The 16,037-nt window shown below is 36.8% G+C and overlaps 1 protein-coding gene across 1 annotated transcript in view; it reads right to left on the bottom strand.

Annotated features, from left to right (window-relative positions):
• caska (calcium/calmodulin-dependent serine protein kinase a) overlaps nt 1-16,037 on the bottom strand; it is a 158,040-nt gene that overhangs the window by 81,486 nt on the left and 60,517 nt on the right. Inside the window, 1 exon segment of the mRNA XM_051119953.1 lies at nt 32-144. Within this exon segment, the coding sequence (XP_050975910.1) occupies nt 32-144 (113 nt within the window).

Consider the following 16,037-nt stretch of genomic DNA (forward strand, 5'->3'; position numbering starts at 1 on the left):
CATCACCTAAAAACAAAAACGAGTATTCTACCTTCTGTGCTGAGGCCAGGGCTGGAGGTGAATTTGGCCACATCTACAATCTTCACGGCAAACTGTTGGCCCGTCTCCCTGTTGATGCATCTTCGTACCACACTAAACGGCCCCCTGGAAAGGAAACAAACAGGTAAATTAGAGTGCTGCACATGTTGGATTTTTCAATGGCTAATGCTGAAATCAAAGACAAGATGGCAAATATAATGCTGATATTTTTCTATTTAAAGAGATAGATCACCTAAAACTGAAAATTCTGTCATTACTCACACTCATGTCATTCCAAAAACCTATGACCTTCATTCATCTTTGGAAAACAAATTAAGATATTTTTGATTACATCCAAGAGCTTTCTAACCCTGCACAGACATAACTACCATCCATGTTTAAGAAATTGTTGAACAATGTTGTTATTTTTGCTTTCTTTGCACACAAAAAGTATTCTCGTAGCTTCATAAACTTAAGGTTAAACTGATGTCACATGGACTATTTTATTGATGTCCTTACTACCTTTCTGGGCCTTGAACGTGTCAGTTGCATTGTTGTTTTTGCAAATTTCATCAAATTGATTTGTGGTCCTAAGATGACCAAAGGTCTTACGAGTTTCGAATGACATGAGGGTGAGTAATTAATTACTCGCAGAACTTTCATTTTTGGGTGAACTATCCCTTTTATGATGGTCCATCTTTTAAACTGTTGAAATGGACACTTATTTTATGCATTTACTCAAAAATAAAAATTAAATGCAACATGTGACCTGTTTTGGCATCATAATGATGATTATGATCTCTAAAAAAAAATTTACATTTTGGTTGATTATTCAGGCTGATTTATCAGTCTATGACTGGTGATTGTATCATTTATACACAGAGGCCAGCAGCAAACAACATATTTTACAGGTGGGCAAATAACTATAATTGTCAGCAAAAATCCAGATATTTTCCAACAGAACCAAAATCATAATCGAACATAATAACACACATGCCTTAACCTCCAGTGTGAACAATTTATCATGTAGTTGGCCTCAACATTGCCTTTGTTCCCTCTGCTCTCAAAAAATTGAGCTATTGTTGCTGTTCTTACCAATGAACCCGTTAAATAAGATTTTAACAAAGCAAGAGTTCATTCAAAAAAAAAAACCAAAAAAAAAAAACAACACACTAACGGTGATTCGTAGCAAGAAAAAGTACCCAAAAGTTATTCGTTTTCAATCAGATATTGTAATTTGAGGTGGCAACTGCAACCTCAAATTGACACTGCAACAAAGTTTAACATCAGGCACATAAGCAGTGACACATGCCTCATATGGAAACTTGTTTGATTTCCCGTTTTAACAATGTCATTAGAGCTGTACATGGCTCGATAGCCAGAAGTTGAGTATCAGCGACTAAAGTAAAAGGTCGGGCCTCTTTCTAGGAATGAAGAGATGCTCAAATCAGCAAAGAAAATGATAGGAACGATCTGTCCGGACTGAGTGTTTGAGGAACAGCGGGGAGTAGAGAGGCTGTGAACTGATTTTCCATAGCCTTCTAACCCCTCTCAGCATGAGCTCTGGGTGTTTCTGCAGGCCTGAAGAAAGGTGGCAGCAGAGAGACCTCTGAAGCAAGTTTTGCTTGTTTGTGTGCAACGGACTGATGTCAACAAGTCTGTTTGTTTCTGTCCTATTGGTAAAAATTATGTACAGACAGTGGATAAGTCATTACTCTTCCAAAAAAAAAAAAAAAAACAGACAGACAGACCATCTGACTGTATTGACTGACTCTACCTAACAAATAATACATAAATGGACATGGAAAATTAAATGAATGAAACATTTATTTCAAAAGAGAGGAGCATTTTAATTCTTATAATATAAAAATAAAATAAATCAGACAAATTAATATTTACATGAGTAACTTTATCCAAATTTAAACATTCTAAGAAATTATCTAGGAGCTAGATGATCTCTTGTACAGGAAAAATATTTTTCTTTCTCTACAGTGAGTGAAAATGAGCAGGTGTGATATTTACATACTTTAAGCTCAGCATGGCCACATTTTCAAACTTGACATTTATTCTCTATATTTACCGCCGCCGAGTCGGTAAGAATTTCTCACCCTCCTCCTCAAGTACGCAAGTTACATTTCATTACTGACGACCCAGTTCACTCTGACCCGCACATATCCAGACATAAAAATAGACAGACTTTATGAAATATGTGTTGTCAGAACCTCTCTGTACAGTTCCCAGGTCAGTGCTCCACAGAGAACACTTTCAGGCTGGCTGCTGTCTTCCTGTCATCCGAGTTCTCTGGCTGAACTGTTAATGAACTGCAGGTGCAGTAAATGTGTGGAGGACAGAGTTTAAAGGAGGAGTGTTTGGAGAGCAGCAGCGCTACATTGGGTCTCAAACTGAAGGATGCTGCCCTGCTGCCCAGTCAGTCAATTAGAACTTAACCTTTGTGCACAAAACATACTCTTATAGCTTCATAAAATTAAGGTTGAGTCAATGCTGTCACATGGAATATTTTAACAATGTCATTACTACCTTTCCGGGTCTTGAACGTGTCAGTTGCGTTGCTGTCTATGCAGGGTCAGAAAACTCTCGGCTTTCAGCAAAAATACTCTAATTTGTGTTCTGACGATGAACGAAGCTCTTACGGGTTTGGAATGACATTAGGGTGAGCAATGACAGAATATTCATTTTTTTGGGTGAACTATCCCTTTAAGCAGAGCATTTGCTGAGATTTTCTAAAGCAATAAGCCACAAGGTTAAAAGGTCTCGTCTAGAATGTCATGATGAATGGGTACACCATCAGTCTTGTGGCTTATTGCTTTTAAAAAACAAAGACAAGACCATCCATAACAGTAACAATAAAGGATTTACTACGATTAATCTCCACCAAGTGGTACAGAGAATTAACCTCAATCAAAAATCAGCTCATTATGAAAAACCCACATTACATAAGATGTAGGAATCATAATTTTAATGTGGCTAAACAGACAACAAGCTGCTCAAAAGCTAATAAAACCAGGGTGCTGGGGGGGAAAAAATGTGTTTTGTATAAAACGTTAGTCGACGAGAAGAGGCTTGGTCGAACACAATTTTATTACTCGCTTAGACGCAAAAAAAAATTCAAAAAAAAAAAAAATTCAACAGGAAGTGGCAAAGTCACACAGTCCGTGACAAACAGCTCTTTAACGGCTGGTCTATGTGGTAATAATAGTACATAGGGCAGGACATCCAAATGCTCATTGTAAAGAATCTGTAAACACTTTACGGTTATTTGTACGCACTCACAATAACAACGACATTTTGTGCTTTTGTAAAATAATGAAAGCAAACAGGATGCACTTTCTGCTGCATGTATACTTGCCTTGCAGACATGAAAAATATATCTATAGAGAGTAAAATGTCTACTGTTAAATGAACCAATTCAAACAAAACAAATATTCTGTAGATTATGCAATACATATGAAATATGCATACAGGCACATCACTGCTGCAGAGATGACGAGTCAGTGTCACCAACTTCATCTCTTAAGTCGAAAACAAAGAAAGCACTAGTTTATCAATAAATTATTAAAATGTTAATGCAGTCTCCTTGCTGTTTTTCCCTGACACATTCATAATTATTATATTTGTCGGTGGAAAACTTTTTGTGTGTGCACTTGAGCACTTATTACCTATGTAGGCAATTAAAAGCTCATTATGATGATTTATATAGTTTATTAATAAACATGCGACTAAGAGTTGACTAATGCTTAAAAAGAATGACTACTAATCGACCAGAAAAATCTTTAGTCGAGGGCAGCCATACTGTTGCATGACCTTAACATTATAAAACAACAAGGTTTTAAGGTGTTAACATGACCTTACATGCTGTAATATTATTAAAGGAGAAGTTCAGAAGTTCCAGAACAAACATTTACAGATAATTTACTCACCCCTTTGTCACATGTGTAGTCTGTGTAATCTGGGTCAATACAGTTAGGGTATGTAGAAAAACTCCCATCTCGTTTTCTTCTTCAACGTCCTACATCGCTGTTTTACCTCTTTTTTGGAAAGGCTGTTTGACCTTCTTTGCATGTTCACTTTGTAAACACTGGGTTGGTACTTCTGCAGCAATGTAGGACAATTTTGAATTTGGGGAAGAAAACGAGATGGGTTTTTCGACACACTGACCGAATACACTCGAGCACACTGACCGTATTGAACCGAGTTCACGCAGACTTAGATAAGACGAGCGTTTGTGGTTAAAAAGTATATCAATTGTCAGTTTGTTTCAAAAATGACCGATCGTTTTGCTAGATAAGACACTTCTTCCTCGACTGGGATCATTTAGAGCCATTTGAAGCTGCATTTAAACTGCATTTTGGAAATTCAAACTTGGGGGCACCATTGAAGTCCATTATATGTATGTAATTCCTGATTTTTTTTCCCTCAAGAAACATAATTTCTTATCGACTGAAGAAAGAAACAGACAAACATCTTGGATGACAAGTGGGGGGGGTGAACTTTAAGAATTCAGTTTAAGAGTGTGCATGTAAACACACTCAATGATTAACCTAAAGAAATTTTCAACTCACGTCCTCTGTGACTTACTGACCTTAAAGAAATAAGCAGACACTTCTTAATAAATAAAGAGATCTGCATTTAAAGCACAAGTCTATTCTGATTCAGCTATAAAACTGCAATGCCGGCAAACTGGAGAAGAATACAAATTGAAGAGGTGGTTGAGAGCTTATTATTATCACTGTATCTTGCTAATACGGGTGCGAGAGGGGCTGTGTTTTCCCCAACACAAACTGCCAGAGCAGATGGCATGAAGCGCAAAGCCGCTTACTGGCAGAAAGCCGAGGTGCAGCCACGCATGGCTCAGAGCTGGACTCGGCCATGCTAAACTGCTGGAACTGTGGATACATGACACTCAGAAGCACCATAACATCTGAATGGGCTTTATCTACTCAATCTGTCATGGTCCTCATGTTGTTTTTGGCATAAATGTTCCCTAGACAATACATAAATGACGTTATGCATGTAACACCAACCACAAATGCAAAAAACATTGTTGCACCAAGTGTTTTCAAGATATCTGCATGCATTTACTGAACTGTTGGAGTCCTGAAAGAGTTGCAGTGGAGTTTGATGTCCACTGACAGGTTAAAGAAACTGACTCTTCAGTTTGTAGGGGAAAATTAATGTTGACTGAGGAATAGCTTGCTGTAATATATCACGTGAAATAACAAAAGGTCCAGTTTTTGATTTTTCTTTCCAACTAAGATCTGAACAATCAAAAACATTTTTACTAACATTATTCATCTCCAGTACAGAATTTAAATTTTTTGGTGGACTATCCAAAGAAACACCAAACTGACTAATTTCAGGAAAAAAGCAAAATGCATTAGACAAAACCAATGCAGAGAAAAACCTGTGAGGTTCCCTACTGTGCTGATTTATCACAGCATTATGAGAGCCTTTGCAAACTGAAATGATGCAGTAAGTGTGCACCGGCCGTTCGCTCCCAACAGCTGCTATAGATGACAAGCACAAGTAGCGACATGCTGTAGAACGCAGCAGGGATGCCGTGTTTGGTGCCAGAAAGAAGCAGGCAGATTAGATAAGACCAGTGCAGACACGAGAACAGCGGGTACAGGTCACATACCCAGGATAAACAAGTCTGGGTAAACTACTTTACAGCAAGTTCAGAACGTGAATATTTCATTGAAGTGTCTTTCTGTGCAAGAGTGCTGAACGTAGGGATCATAAATAATGATGGACAGAGAAGATGTCCTCTGCAGCAGTGCATGACGGGGGAAGATGTGCCAGCAGACAGAATATGAGGTGAGGAAGGAAATGCAGAGTGAAAAACAGAAAAAGCAGCTCAGAGAGAGATGCGACACAGGAAGATGAGAGAAAGGAGAAGTACAGAAGAGGATATAGTGAAGGATGAGAGAATCGTTCAGACAGCGGGGAGGCTGGAAGGGGAAGAACGCTGGTGTTTTGTGACAGCCGGTATCTGTTACAGTAAGCAAGAGATGATGGCGTAGGTGTAGGGTTTCTCCTGTGGAAGATAACTCCTCAGACGGCATGTGTGCGTGGGTACCTGCAGGACACCTGACAGCCCAGGGTTGTATGTCGGTGAAACAGAAAATGTTCAGTATTGTACTTTATAAAAATAAATAAAAACATAAACATAAGCTGAAACAGTAAGAAAAAAAAAGTATGCACACAGGTCAGATCTATAGCTCTATGCTAGAATTTTTATTTTGAAATGTTTATGCTATACTATAGCCAGGTGTTTAGTGAAAATTAGATAAAATATGCAACTTAACATACAGTATTTATATACAAATGCCTGATGTAGGTCACATGACCGAAACATTGTGAGCGAATAAATTCATCTTTGATATTTTTTTTTAAGCATATATATAAAAGCTGAATTTTCAGCATCACTCCAGTCTTCAGTGTCAAATTATCCTTCAGAAATCATTCTAATATGCTGATTTATTATCAATGCCGGAAACAGTTGTGCTGCTTTATATTTTGTGGAACCTGTGATACATTTTTCAGGATTTATTGATTAATTGAATTGAATTGTCTTGTCTTATGCTCAAAGTTTCATTTATTTCAAACAAAAACATGATAAAAAAGTTTACAATACAATTTACAATAACACTTTTCTATTTTAATATACTTTATAATTTATTTGGAACCGGTGCTACTTTTTTTTAGGATTCTTTGATGAATAAAAAGTTAAAAAGCATGGCATTTATTCAAAACAAAAAATCTTTCATAACAATAAAAAGTCTTTACTATCACTTTTTATCAATTTAACACATTCTTGCTGAATACAAGTGTTCATTTTTTTCAAAGAAATAAATAAAGAAAAAAATGTACTGACCCCAAATTTAAATGGTAGTGTACATTGTTACAAAAGATTTCTATTTTAAATAAATGCTATTCTTTATAACTTTTTATTCAAAAAATCCTGAAAAAGCATCACAATGTTTCCAACACTGATAATAAATCAGCATATTAGAATGATTTCTGCAGAATCAGCTGACACTGAAGATTGAAGTAATGATGCTGAGAATTCAGCTTTGCATCACAGGAATAAATTCCATTTTAAAATAGAAAACCACTGTTTTAAATTGTAATAATATTTCACAATATTACTGTTTTTTCTGTATTTTTAAATCAAATAAATCCAGCATAGATGAACATTAAAACTTTCACTGATCCCAAACTTTTTAAAGGCAATGTGTTTTATATATATGTACTGTACGCTTGTACTTATGTGCTCTCATCTTTGTGTCTGTTGTTAGAAATCCTTTTTAAAACTTCATATTTCAATATAAATGAGATTGTAACAAAATGACAGCAAGATTAGCTGAAACGAAACCAAAAAAAAAAAAAAAAAAAAAAAAAGGCAGGTCAACCAGTGCATCTTTATATTTTTAGACTCGAAAGGCTGTCAGTGTTGCAACACCGACAATATTTTGCAATTGTACAATCATTGCAATGGCAATCGTTCACTAAAAATCCACTTGCCACAGCTGCCCATGTTAAGGTCACTCCCTGCCACTTCAGAAGCACAGGATGTCAAGAAAGAACAGCATTCATTGTACATTAGGGAAAGGACCTGTGTATGCACAGGTGTGTGTAGATGAATTAGTGCATGTACTGTGTCAATATGCATAACTAAAGGTCAATGCATAAAACAAATGGACAAATAGAACCACCTCACTGCAGTAACAATGTGGCAGCTAAATGAAGAATGTTAAATGCTTGTTTGGGTGTTGGTTAATGTTCACATTACCCACTCAAAACAAACACCATAAACACTGAGCCGAGACAACTCTTCTTGTTTTTCAAATATAGTAAATACGGGCATTAGCGGTAGTAGAAGAAAGAGATAGGAGGAACTTGCATTCCAGAAAAATATGTTCAGTCAAGCATGGGAGTGTGCAGTCTAGCATAAATTCATCTAAAAAGCTTTAAAAAAAACCCCCAGGTATTTAGTGGATTTTAGCTAAATGTTGTAAAAGTTATAGTAGTTTTAATAATTCTAATAAACTGAGTATGACAAGAAAATGTGGTGTTGTTGTCCAACAGTCACGTTAAGCAAGAATTATGATAAACTGCATCAAATGTGCTTTAGTTTTACATAAAAACATCTTGTATGTGGCCTCAGTGTAGTGAGTTTAAAATGTAAGGTGGGAAATAAAAAAGAAAGAAAGAAATGAAAATTATTTTACACTGACAGTGTCCAATATCTTGTGCTTTTGTTAATAAACTGCACATAATTAACACAAAACCTTATATGGCTGAATTAGCTAATATTTAACCGCAAGTGATAAAGGGCTTGAGCGATTGTGTTCACTGACAGAGCAGTAGAGATTTCATTAGAGTGTGATGTAAATCTAGATAATGAAGACGCTGACATCATTTCAACACTTGAGTTTCAACTGCTGAAGTCTGAAAATCATCTTCTAAATCGCTTGCCATCAAGGGCATGCGAAGAAGGGGAAAAAGTGGGTTTCAAATAAAAACTTGCTCAAGTGACTAACTCAAAAAGGAAACGTAACAAAAAGAGAAGGAAATCACATCTCAGAAGCTAATTTTATAAAGATTACAGCCACTGGAGCCACAATGGAGACCGGATGATCAGTGGTAGCTGGATGTAAAGGAGGCCTTCAGAGAGAAATTATACTGCTCCGGCTCTCCACGGCACATCCAGGAAGCCTTGGAGGAGTGCAGCTGCACGACAGAGCAACCAGTGCACCGCATTCATCTGCTCTGCAGATCGCTCTGTGAACAATAACATTGGCCCATGGTTTTTAACTCTTTCCCTGCCAAACATGGAATTTTCCGTTATTCATGAACCAACACTTCCTGGCCAAACATAGAATTTTCCGGGTTTCCGCATTTTTGCTATTATATGCAAGGGGAGGTGCTATTACGAGTCTAGAATGTGCCTATCAAAAACACAGATGAGGAGGACGCAGAAACGAGCGATCTTGTATGTAAGCATATGAAAATGACGCAATCATCAACAATAAACAGCATATAATTAGCTTGAAGCTAGAATAAAACAGGGTCTGATCTTTATTTTTTCGAAAAACGCTGGTGTGGAAAGAGTTAAAAGTCAAACTATTTTTAATTTGATAAGCAGAAAAACAGAACACTATGTAACTTTTTAATAAATAAAAAACAAATATATACCATTTAAATAAATAAACAATAATTAATTAAAATAAATGCATGCATACAAATTAAATAAAATAATATGTTAAGCATAATTGTTCATTCAACAAAAAATGAATATTTACCTTTTTTAAAATATTAGTTATAAACCATTCCTAATTTTACATAAAAATTCTGCCTTCTGTTTTTTTTTTTGTTTTTTTTTGTTTTTTTCTGGACTATGTTTTAATCGTTAAATTAATAAAATATGAATTAAAAATAATTTTTAATTAATTAAAATCATGCACTGGCACAATTTAACAGAAATTTATTAAAAGTTTAACAAAAATTACATTTTTAAGGCTCTAGGAAATTTTATTTCGTTTTCTCAAATTTTTTTCTCAAGTTTTATTTTTACCAAATTCTGCATTTTCCATTAATTTTCTGGATTCCATTTTAATGGTCTCATTCAATTTTAATAATCAAAACCATGTCTAATTAATAGATTTTATAAAGAATTAATTTATTATTATTTTATTCCTTTTTTTCTAGTAAATAAAATCTGGTAAAAAAAAAAATCTGGTAAATATTCCTTAAAAAATTATGTTTCTTAAAAATGTATTAGTAGTAGTACTCATTACACTAAGTAGGCCTAATGTATTTCTGTCACAGTTTTTTCAAGTTAAACCAAACTTTTATTTTGACAGGGTGCTGTGAAGACCTTTCAGGTTTCTGTTTGTATATGATGAGACCATAATTTTTCTCAAAAGAAATGGTAAAATGCCCATGAAGTGACTCTTAGAGCAGTTCTAGAGATTACGTTTATGTGTTTATGTGCTTATATATCGAGGTGGCAGTGGCTAAAAACTTCACAAGCATCACACGATCTTCAGCATCTGTGTAGTAAACAAAACCGTGTGTCTGCACTACTTATAACACTTATGTGTAATGTCCTACTTTTGATTTATTCAATCCCAAATTAGGCAAAATCTGTGACATTCCGCGTTACAGAGTAAATCCCATTTTTATGACTGGATTCCATGATTCCATCCGCGTTTTCTGCATAACGGAAATTATAGGACCCTTTAAGAGTAATTCAATGCAGAGATTAAGCATGCACCCACACTGTACTAATATACAGTAAAACGTAAATTCCATTTTGATGGCAATACGTGATTAGAACTTAAAATGCACCAAACAATCACAAACAGTCAATTACATAACCATGACAGAGCTACAGGAAACATAGCCTCACAGAAAAGAAAGAGGACTGATATCCAAAGCCTAAAATACTCAGCCATTACAAATCAAAATCACAATGTCAGCCTTGATACAAGCAGCTGAAGTAACCAACATGTGTGAGAAAGGCCTTCAGAGACAGGCATGCTGTGGCAGGTGAGTTATGTGCATCATACAACCCTGCCAGTCAAGCTCCAAATAAAAGACCTTCAGTCCAGAATGCCATCCGTCCCAGGAATGTGATTTAAAGAACGTCCCTCCATGCCCTTACAAAGGGAATTCATCACAAAAGGAGGTCAGTACTGTAAATGTCATGTGTTTTACAGCATGCTTGTCCATGGCCCAGTGAGTGGATATAATAGCCTTCAGCGAAGTGGAGAAACAGGAGGGCTGTGAGGGGACATGCTGCGGTATTTCTGCCCCCCTGCATCTCTGACAACACACGACAATCAATACTCACATACCACCCACTTTCTTCCAGCAAAAAGCACACTCCGGGGAACCCTGGAGACTGCTTTTGCTGACTGCTCTATTTATGCTGCTGGTACAAAGAGTCAGATACTGAGCGGCTCGGTTTCAAGAGTGCTGTCTTGCTGTCTAGATAAACAACTGCCTTCCAAAGCAGTCTCATAATCAAAATGGAACCTTAATAAGTGAATGAAATCCCCTTGATTGACAGAAAGTCCATTAAAAAAGGAGTGTTTTAGACAAATGCAATTGGAGTTATATTATAAAACGTTCTGGAACTTCCAAGCTTTATAATGGTAGTGAATGGCTGTTTTTTTTTTTTTTTTTCCAATAAAGTGTGTCCATCCATCATAAAAAGTGCTCCACATAGCTCCGGGGGGTTATAAAGGCCTTCTAAAGAGAACTGATGTATTTGTGTAAGATCCATATTTAAAACTTTATAAACCATAATCTCTGGCTTCCGCTAACTGTCGTACTTGCGCTAACGAGAGAGTGGTGTTCCAATGGATAATGTAGGACGTATGTGTAGCATAAGCTCTGGTGAGAAGTGACGAACGCAGAAGCACAGATGAGAGACCAAAACGTCCTACGTCATCCACTGGAATGCCTCATTAGTAAATCATGGGGTAATTTTCATTTTTGGGTGAACTATCCCTTTAAGTCTTTGACACGCCACACAAATAGTGCTTTTCAAATAAAGTTAATAATAGAGTCGTCTAGCATTCACAGTTGATTTCAACAGAATGCAGCGCTTGTCCACTTTTTCAGCTGCTTTGATTATGGAATTTTTTTCTCATTCATTTTTCCCCAAGGGATTTAAAAAGTCTTTGTTAAAGAGTCATGAACCAGCCCAACCAGCCACGAGGTGACTCACAACATTACAAGCCTACACAAAAAGAATTTGAGAATCAGACAAAAAGACAAAGACTGTGTCTTGAACTTATCACATTGGATTCTGGGACTGCTTTTCCTCAAAATGATCAAATTTAACTGCTTGAAACAGCCGTCAGGAACACGCCTACAATATGATGCCTGAAAAGCTGTCTAGCAATATCACAAGGGTAAAGGAGTGAGTGCTTCTGCACCACTACTGCTGACAGCAGACATCTTTAATGCTTGGCAGCTGATGCTGGGAATGCAACAAGTCACATGCCTAAAATTCAAGTATGCACAAATTTAGACACTCTTCGAACAGTGGACAAAACATTGGCTCATGTCTGTGGCAGTCAAAAACTCTGAACAATACAGGAAAGTTCCCTCCAAGGAATGAAGGGAAAAGAAAAATCAAATCAAACGTTACTTCAGAGAAGAGAGCAAACATTTGGGAAATGAAGCCTAAGTGAATTTCATTAGCATATTTTCAGCAGAATAAAGCAGCTCATTTCTCTTCTCCTCCCCTCAGTCTCTTATCGTCAGTCTGTTGAGCGCAGGCACTCGCAGCACACACGCAGCTCTACAGAAAAGAGATATCACATGCATCATGGGACAGGTGCTCCATACAAACACGTGCATCAGCTCTCTTTACCGTCATAATGGCATGAAAACAAACAGTAGGGTATTCAGAAGCTGCACCACTCCAACAGTTGTTATAGTTAAAAGAAGACCACCTACCACTGTTGGAGATAGTTTACATGGCATTAGATCAAAAGTCACTAAAGTCTCTGGTACAAAGGATTTGTTTTTATTATTTCAACCTTCCAGACAAATGGGCAATGCGTTCACTGAATACAAACCAGTGTAAAACAAAAAAAACAAAAAAAAAACAACAAAAAAAAACACACACACACACACACACAATATAATTCATGCTCCTGTGTGAGTGACCACACCTAATTTGAGAATCTGTTTCATCACATTCACTTCATTACCTGCTGCTCTGCACTGGTTCTCCTCATTCCATCTTAATACTTGAACTGACCACAACCGATCAGATCAGCCCCACATCTCACACTGCTAAGGCTTTTCTCACCACACACAACTCTTTCCGCCTAATATGCTCTTCAACTTATCATTATGACTGAGAGGTTGAGTGGACCTTACTGATCTTATAAAGAGAACACTTCTGTAGTCTTTTCTGTGTGTCAGCTAATGTTCCTTGCACCAAAATATGCTTAACTGAGTATATAACTAGTCTCCGGTCTTAGATTCTTACAACAGACTAGTTTTGCTACTTAAAATTAAAGACTTTTACATGCCAACATATAAATCTGAGTGCCTAAAACCCATTGTAAGCGTAATGCATTTTATTTACGTGCGTGTAGGTTATGTATGTGCACGTCAGAGCGGCTTCGTTCACAAACTGTTATCATTTACACGCGTGGAGCATTTCAAAACTCCATCTCTGTGTGTTGTTGCGAGTTGGGTTTATTATAACGTTCATCTGGGAATGCGACATGCACCATTTCATCAGATTTGTAAGGTATATAATTTATAAACCTACGCAAACACAGGAGAATACATTGTTAACTTTCTCAATATACCAACTGCTCATTGCGATTTCAAAATAAAAAGTTTAAACCCTCATTCTGAGTTTTGATGTCCACATATTCATGAAATTACAGTGGCAGTAGCCTTTCTGTTGTAAAAAAAAAAAAAAAATGCCCAAATATTAAAAATTAAGTGGTCCAGTGTTTAGTCCAGTGGTTCTCCACTCGGGGCCCACTGCTCTGCACATTTTGTATGTTTCTGAATCTGACACACTCAGTTCAGTTCATGGATCTTTCTCCTAATGAGCTGATGATCTGAATCAGGTGCGTTACATGAGGGAGACATACAAAATGTGCAGAGCAGTGGGCCCCGAGGACTGGAGTTGAGAACCACTGGTTTAATCAATATTAAACGAATTGGATAGCGCAGTAAAGTCTAAAAATAATCATCAGGCATTTGCAATAATGCATAATGTATATATGCTCTATTGTTCAATAAAACCATGATTACTTGCTTTTGATACTTTATTTGAACTAATTATTATTGCCTCATTGCTATTATATATGCATTTTAAGTAATTTTAAAGGTTATTCTTCGCTTAGGTCTATTTTTATTACTACAAAAACAATTAGAATTATCTGATCACTTGATTATTCATCAGAATAATCAACCGATTGCTCGATTACCAAAATTATTCTTAGTTACAGCCCTAATTTAAACCTTTCTGAAGATAATCAGGTCCCCTCATATATACATTAATATAAACCACCACCCCCAATTGTATCGTGATTCATTTAACATCTTAATCAACATGTATCTTCACATATTTTTATTGATTTTCAACTGGCTCGGTGTGTACCGTTGCATCCCTTGTTGACACAGTGTAGCAATTTGATGCTTTAAATAATAGTAGTTCATCCGATTAGAATTATTCATAAGTTAATGAATAATTCAGAATAGTCAGAAAAATGTGTTTTTAAAATGGAGGAGTATATTCATTTATAAGTAGAGTAAGTAGAGATAAAATGCTTAGTTTTATGATCAAAGCTCTGTAGCTTTTTATTTCTATGGGGAAAACATATAATGAAATGCAAGAAAATGATGACTGAGAGATACACAAATGTCACTAATGGCGCACTTCATGTGCACTTGCGCTCTTGAGGACTTACAATGGTCGATGCGTGCGCATGTCCATTAAGTCCAAAAAAAATGTACGGGGTGTCCCATTCGTCATTTTAGCTTTTAGAAGGCCTTATACTTGCATAAGCATAAATCAGATAACAGAAGGCATGTAGTAGATTGTGAACAACAGGTTTTTGGCAAAGTTTTGATTATGTTGGTAATTTAGAAGCCTTAGAAATGTACATATCAAATAAGATACAGTAGGCATTAAGGTTAATGTGGTTTCAAATTTGAGACAGTAGATGACAAACCTTGCAGTTCATGTAAATCTCTCTGCTAGTTTTAAGTGGGTGAGATGTGTCTGCAGGGGCTTTGTCAAGCATCCCGACTGGCTAAGCCATAAGCTTGACACACAAAGACTTTAATAACCCACAGTCTGATTTAAAAATCAAACAATACACTGTTATGCACTCTCAAAGAGACGTTTTCTCAAAATATGAGTTTTCTGTAAAAAAAATAAATAAATAAAACAACAACTTCAAAAAGTAAATATTACAGATGTCTATAAAAATCTATTCTCAACATTTGGCCTGACGGTGAACGATTCCTCCAAGGTAATGTGCCGTTTTCCTCATCTCTTTGTACTGCTCTGTTTTGACAATCTCCTTTCATTGGCGGTTTAAGAAAAACAATACGTTGGCAGCATCACAGGAAGAAGCAATTGTTCAAAGACATGCGGTCGCCCCCGCTAATGCACACTGAGATTCGAGCAATAATAAACCGCCAAACCACAGAGGTACAGCGCAATAACCAAACACCTGTTTAGCTCACAGTAGGGGAAAGACCTGCCCTGTCTGACAGTGCAACCTCCAGATGGAAGGGAAGACCTGATCTTAGGTCAGACAAAGCTTTGTAAACTAGTCAGAACTGCCTCAAGACATCCAACACCAAAAGCATCTTGGCTTTTAGCAGAAAATCAACAAACTTGTGAGGCAAGCCTTGAGGTGTGCAAAGCCAAACTGATGCGAGATCAAAATGACTTGTCACTAAACTAGAGAGAGGTGGTGGAAGTCATGGTGTTTGAGCTCTAGAGTATATGTGCATAAAAAAGCCAGAGAGCAGGAGATAGGGAGACAGGCAGAGAGCAGGGGACGACAGACAGGCGGATGGATGCTCCAGGCACTCCCCAGGGGTCTTTGGCAGAGCAGACAGCAACCTTAGCTTCCATTAGAGCTGCGTCACTCTGCACCTTTCCTCCCAGACAGCGCTAATGATTTCCTGTCAGCGCTGGCCAGTACACACACACACACACACACAAAAACAAACACATACACTGCACGCATTGTAGAAAGCACTTACCACAGCAAATAACTGAAGATGATACATATAGTATACTGGGACAGTGAACATTTTCAAACTTAATTTCCAGAGACAACAAGAAGCAGAAGGGCACTATAAGAGATGCTCAGTTTGCATTTAATTTTCACGGTCAGGAAAACAAAATGTTTTTTCTTCTCTTTATGCATTCACAGTTGCATTGAACTATTGCAATCAATGAAATGTATTGGGAAACAAAGCTAGAT

Source organism: Labeo rohita, chromosome 9, assembly GCF_022985175.1.
Source record: "Labeo rohita strain BAU-BD-2019 chromosome 9, IGBB_LRoh.1.0, whole genome shotgun sequence".
In the NCBI taxonomy this organism is placed as follows: domain Eukaryota; kingdom Metazoa; phylum Chordata; class Actinopteri; order Cypriniformes; family Cyprinidae; genus Labeo; species Labeo rohita.